Here is a 6992-nt window from a genome sequence, read left to right as displayed (position 1 = left end):
ATGTGTGTGTGTGGGGGGGGGGGTGTATTTATTATGTATATATATTAATATGAATATAAATATATACATGTAAATCTATATTTCAGACTTCACCTGGACACTCAACCCCACCCAGCTGGTTAAGAAGGCACAACAGTGGCTGTACTTCCTGAGGAGGCTGAGGAAGTTTGGCATGTCACCTAAGATCCTCAACAACTTCTACAGCTCTGTAGTTAAGAGCGTCTTGACCAGCTGCATCACTGCATGGTATGGCAACACTACTGTAAGGGACCGCAAACGTCTGCAGAGAGTGGTGAAGACTGAGTCCACAGAAGAGCTGCATCCATCATTAAAGACCCCACCCACCCCCAACAGACTGTTCACACTCCTACCCTCAGGACGGAGGTACAGGAGTGTAAATTGCAGGACTTCCAGATTAAGGAACTCCTTCTTCCCCTCAGTTATTAGACTCTTAAACAGGTAGCTAGCCAGTGGATTTATCTATCTCAGAGAACAGTCGGTCCAAATTGTTTAATCTCATTTGAACATTTGTAATGTTATTGCTGTTATTACTACCATTGTATATTTGTTCATATTACTCATGTAGCCTCATCTCAATTTGCACATCTGTTACTGTTACTGCTGCTATCGTTATCATGTAGTTGCACTCAATTTGCACATGTTACTGCACTATTGTTTTTTTGCACATAAGTTAATACTGGACATTTGCATATATAGATACCATATACATAGTATCTATATATACTATATTTTATATAGTATATCCGGTCTATATTTCTATTTTTTCATAGTCTATATTTATTATTATGTTTCTTACATTGTATGTATGTATGTATGTATGTGTGTATAGTTTGTGTACACTCTAAAATAATGCTGGGTTAAATACAACCCAGTGCAATACTGCACCAGAACTGCTTCCATCAGCCAGATCAAAAATTTAATTTTGTCAGTTAATAAATTCTATACCTTTCCGTTCTAAATAACATCCAATATTTTTGTATTCGGGTCCGGGTATTTATGCTAGGAAGATTAAAAAAATGTTAAATTTTTTGCATGAATGGAAGCCTGCCAGCATGGAATAAATGTTTATGCATATCTAAAGTGACTTTGGCCATGTGCTATAGTTATGGCAGATATGTAATGATGCATGCCTGAACTGGTTTTGGTTGAGTGATGACATGTCATTTCTGTAATATTCACACACCTACACATGACTGAATACACAATCTCACCCAGCCTGTAAACATCAGCAACTGTCCCCTTATTGCTTTAGGTGATTCGGTCAATAAAGGCCAGGTGGGAGATGCAGATGTTAAATGGCTGGAGGTAATATATCGACTTCATTCTGTCCTGAAATGGCACACAGCCATGCCATGGTCCCAGGATGAGGGGCGTTTGGAGACACACACACATCCAGACATACCCAGTCACACATACGCACACACACAGGTTTTTGGACCCCATTTGCAGCAGTGAAACTTCTCGCCTGGCAATCCCAGAAGTCCGATGTCGGTAGCTTATTAAAGGGAGGGTGACCAGCCCTGTGGGCACAAGAATATATGAATAAATTTATTATACTAATGCAATGACCTTAAAACTGTGAGAGGCATTCACACTCTCAACCATCTATAGATGTAATAGTTATAAGAGGAAGAAAACGAAAGGAAACTGAAATTCATTGCAGTAAAAATCACATGGCGAAACTGTACACAACATTTGTTTCTATCCTACAAAGTTTGGGGGATGATCTACATTAAACTGCAGAAAGAGTCATATGATAGTGAACATAAAGGAGAGAGAGACAAATGATAGTTCACAACCATTATTTCTTTTGCATTTATGTTATGAATGTGAACCAAAAATGCATACTAAACACTATTATTCAGAATACCATTATTAGATGTTCTATTCTATCAATACAGGTGAATAGGTTTATCACTATTTTTGTAGCATTTACTTAGCTATCTAATATGGTTAGCATTTTTTAAAACCCTATAATTTGAACAGGACAAAAAACAACAACAACAACAGAAATTCATACAAATGATTCAATTTAACAATGAATCTCATTCTGAACATATTTAAAGTAGGTTTTTTTTTTCTTTTTCACAATTGAAAATCCAACATTGACCAATACAGACAGCTAACGTTCAAAAGTTTGGGGTTGATACGATTTATAAATGTTTATGAAATGAATCTATATACACACATAAGATAGATAGATAGATAGATAGATAGATAGATAGATAGATAGATAGATAGATAGATAGATAGATAGATAGATAGATAGATAGATAGATAGATAGATAGATAGATCCCATCTAGTGTGATACCATCACTGAGAATGAGAACTAGCGAAAACAGAAACAGTAATGGACAATGAACTAATGGAACTGCAGGGTTTCCTTGCCTATCACACACGCACAGACGGAAATGCATCAGCAGCCGATAATGTGCTCGATAGACTGTCTAATGCCTATGAATGTTTTTACCATTAAATGCACACACACACACACACACACACACACACACATGTGAAGCACACAGTCCGCTCTATCCACTCATTAGAGCTTCGCTGAGCCTCCGGCCATTGAGAATGACTAGAGTCTCATCAGACAGCAAATTAGAATCGTCCATTCGTCTGTGCGAGAGAGACTTCCTGCAGGGACACGAGTCAATTGTCCCATTGCCGTGCGCACACACAACCAAAATGTTCCTGCTCTCTGAATTATTGATGGACCTCAGTCAGTGGGTCTGACCACATTTAAGTGTTTCCACGGGGGGTCCAAAAGCAATCAAAACACACATGAGCACGAGCACGAGCACAGCTGGTCGTTTCATATCTTCATCAGTTGTCTTTTGTTATGACGCCACACCACTCGTTGCTATTGATGTTCGCTAGTAGGACACAAATTTAAACTTGTATTTGACATGTACTTATGCCATCTTAATCTAATGAGATAATCATACATGCACATATATCTCTCCAGCTATGAAATACTGCATTATTATGAACTGAATACAGCACAGGTAACACTGTACACTGCTTACTACTGTGTTTTGAACGGTAGTTAGGCACTATGCAATAATAAATGCTTCTGTAGTATACTTGATTGCTGTCATATGAGTTTATGTGAGTGGCGTCAAATTATCATCTTACATTTACATTTAGTCATTTAGCAGACACTTTTATCCAAAGCGACTTACAAATGAGGACAATGGAAGCAATCAAAATCAACAAAAGAGCAATGATATGCAAGTGCTATAACAAGTCTCAGTTAGCCTAATGTAGTATACGTAACATCTTGGAAATAAAAAAATTTATTTTCTTTTTTGTGGCAGAAAGTCGTGCAGGAACGCTCTAGTTTTAGTAAAGGGGTAAGGCTGACAGCATTTGTAACAATAATTTTGACTCATCCCTAATTTTCTTAAAAAATTGTGGTTGGAGTAATTGACTTGTAAAGGGAAGCAAACAGGCAATAAATATTAAAACAAACACTGTTTGTATCCTAGAGCAGCAATATAGTAGTAGGTCATCTAGGTATTCATTTCCAACATAAATTATGGATAGTTTGCACAATATTCATTTATACTATATTCTGCAGACACACAAAGTGTAGTATGCTACTACGCATTATTGTATAGTGTACTGTTGTTAAGCTTACTGTGCAATATTCAACCAGAAAAAAAAAAACTAAATTCAAAATTAAATTTTTTTTTTTAGTCAAGAAAAGATACAATGGTTGAATTCAGAAGAGCATACTAGCATACTACACTTAATATTTCTGTCATAAAAATACAGTAGGAAGTATGCTAGTTAAGCACATTGCATTGTATGACAGTGTTCTGCATGCTAAAGTAAACTGCACGCTATCTAGAATACGGTACATTTTGTAGCCTAGTGCTGCACAAATGTAGCCTAGTATGTCTTCTAGGTATTCAACGCACATAGAAGATTCACAAACTGTGCACAGTTCAAATACTGTATAATGTAAACAGTAATAGTATATTAAAACAAAGTTCTTTCATTCTATTTCTAAGCTGCAGACAAGGACAGGAGTGCCTATGCCCATAAGATTCAATCCGGCTGTCTATTAAAAACCGCACACCTTCATCCAGCCACAACTTTTTCCAAACCCTCTTTTTTCTTTGTATGTCTATCCCCACCTGTGTACATACCGTGCCATTTATTTACATTTCCTCTTCTATGTCTACACTAAAACCAACGCCACCATAAAAAGACAGCTGCATGATCCAGCATGCTGCTTCCTGCAATAGTTACCCCATCTGAAACCTCAGGTAACCTACAGTGTTACCTGTCAGTCTGTTGGCCAAATTGTCCTCAATAGCCACATATACATGGATTATGGTCGAAATTCGATATTTTTATGTAAGTGATGGAATATGTTTAATCTGGTTGGCACAAGTGTAGATTTTATCAATTGAAAGGAAGCACGCAGGTGTATTAAATGGAGTAACACACACTCTGAGAAAGCCAAACTGATGGAAACACCTGTGAGGGTGTTGTATGTCACACAGAATGGACAGTTCCTTTACTCCCTGTATGTGATTCACAGCAAACACAAACTTGTAGGGTAGTGGGATTTTCCAGACATTTAAAGAGCATGAGAAATGCTCCAGGATAACTTGTTTATAACTTGTTTATTTTAAGTGTCTAAAACAATGCTCTTGAATATCCTTCAAAGATTCAAGACCACAGCACAAACTCTGGCAAAATCAGCCACCAGTTCTTGAACTGAACTGGCCACACCTCACAGGAAGCTGAATTGGATTTGAATGAGAGAAAAAAGAATTTGTTGAATCGTAATTCAAAACAATTTCATCTGAGGTGAAAACATGTCGAAAACATGTTGAATACATGCGAAAACCACCACAAAGTTGTAATTTTGAGTGGGAAACTGGATTTTATTTGAGCCGTAAGTTTTCAAGTTGGAGGCGAGAAAGAGGACGCCATGGATGAAGCATCTGCATTATTAGTAAATTTGTTACAATAGAACTAGCTGCATGTACAAAATATGACAGTACTGTACAATTACGAAATAATATATAACTATTTTTACAGCACCTACATGAATTGAATAAAAAAATTACATATAACAATAACATACCTGATGTGCATTCTTTATTTATTATTTTCTAGAAGTAGAGTTAAAAAAAATCTTGAATTTTTTAGGGGGTAAAAAAGGTACATCGTCTTGCTCCAACCAAAGTGATTTAAACATACCTGATGTAATAATTCTGACTTCTCAACTCTGACTTCTCAATTTTTCCGAGATAAACATTTGTTTATTAATTACTCTGAATTAATTTTAATTATTACTTGCATTCAAAATGAGTTTTCTACTTCAATTCAAATTCAACTGAAATTTAGGAATTTAATTGGAATTCCAAAGGAATTCTCAATCCAGTTCTGATTGGCACACAACTCTGGCGTAAACGACCCATGTGCTGTCATTCATGGAACATTTACTGCAACAAGAGAAAGACAAAGTCGCTTACATTCCCAACCATAACTTGACACTTTTAAAACATAAAAAAGGAGGAGTGTGTTGTCATGAAAGTGCTTCTGCTGCCCACTATGTGTCACTTTTTAATGGAAAGCAGCATCATGTAATTCACAAATTAATATGGTATCAAGGGGACTGAGCACGCTGAATTCTTGATTGCTACCTTCTTTTCTGCCAGTCATATTTTCCTCCATTGTAGGCCTTCAGCAATAGTTTTGATGTTTAAATCCAGTCAGATCAAATATGCTACAAAGCAATCACAGTCATAGGGAAAAAGAGGGGTTATAACTGATGGGGCCAGGTGTCTGCACCCATACAAACCTCAAAAACAATAGCAGCCATACCCACAACATCCCCGCGGCAGCTGTGACGACAGCAAGTCATCTGCTAGGAGTAAAGTAGCAATTACTGGATACCATTCAGTGCCCAGAGCTTAACAGTAGCAGCATAAACACTTCCTCTGAAGGTGTCCTGGCTCCGAGCTCTCGTGTCTTTAAGAAAGAGACATGTCATTCACCTGTAAACCGCCTAATCAGGTTCATCAATTATTGGGTCATGCCAACAGAATGAGGTTTTGGATGGAGGCCAGTAAAGTCGGAATGGTGTAAACAGACTAACCGGAATGGAGTCTACACTTCGGCTTATGGTGAGCAATTATCCAGTCTCAGACACGCCGGTGTTGACTTATCTTGATGAAAGGGAAACAATTATGGCACGAAGCAGGAAAATGGAAAGCTGAGACATGTCTCGCTCTTCACGAGGCCAAGTTCGTTCCCTCATGGCATCATTTTCAGCTATCTCTAACAGGGTATGTCAATTAGCTAAATACGTGACAAGTTCCAGCAGGAATGATTTGAGTTAAATCTTCTAAATCCTTCCAACCAGCAATTACCGAAACAATAAGTGGACCGACGGTTTTGGGATTAAATTACAATTGTCGTAGTTGCACACAAACAACATGGAAGTGTTGCCGTGTGGGCAACAGACTCCCTGTTGTTTACAGCAGAGCATATGGCTTTTGCCCTCGTCTCCATTCCCAAGAATGCTTTGCTCCCCTGGAGGACAGAGGAGTCACCCAAGGCTTGGCTTTGCTCTATTCCAGCCAAGGATCTCTAAGATCGGGTAACACCTCTGCCCCATAAGGGGTCTGTCTCCAGGGCCAGCTGTGTTTTCAGTACATGTCAACCCTACAAAATGTCAGCTGGCCCTTAGAGTGGAAAAAAGAGCTGGAAACACAGACGACAGTGGCAATGGTCACTATAGAAATAGAGTAGTATTTGATAAAACGCAAAAAAAAGGTCTGTAAACAATCTTAAGACAATGCAACTTTAATAACTGTCTTTATATTGATTTTAAAATTTCATTCTAGCATTTAGGTATCATAAGGTAGGTTTCTTCCACATGTTTTTATGCATTTTTTGAGATATCCCCCCCCCCCCCCCCCTCCCCCCCCACCCTCACCAT

The 6992-nt window shown here is 38.0% G+C and overlaps 1 protein-coding gene across 1 annotated transcript in view; it reads right to left on the bottom strand.

The window, feature by feature from the left end:
* Nucleotides 1–1011: 1011 nt before the first annotated feature.
* The window catches only part of cox10 (cytochrome c oxidase assembly factor heme A:farnesyltransferase COX10), an 87835-nt gene continuing 81854 nt past the window's right edge, over nucleotides 1012–6992 (bottom strand). Inside the window, exon 7 of the mRNA XM_016289020.1 lies at nucleotides 1012–1541. Within this exon, the coding sequence (XP_016144506.1) occupies nucleotides 1270–1541 (272 nt within the window). The 3' untranslated portion in view covers nucleotides 1012–1269. The remainder of the gene's footprint in view (nucleotides 1542–6992) is intronic.

This window comes from Sinocyclocheilus grahami, unplaced genomic scaffold (genome assembly GCF_001515645.1).
Source record: "Sinocyclocheilus grahami isolate Dianchi unplaced genomic scaffold, SAMN03320097.WGS_v1.1 scaffold238.1, whole genome shotgun sequence".
Taxonomy (NCBI): Eukaryota; Metazoa; Chordata; class Actinopteri; order Cypriniformes; family Cyprinidae; genus Sinocyclocheilus; species Sinocyclocheilus grahami.
Note: the sequence above shows the minus strand (reverse complement) of the source record. Positions and strands in the feature narration are given on the sequence as shown.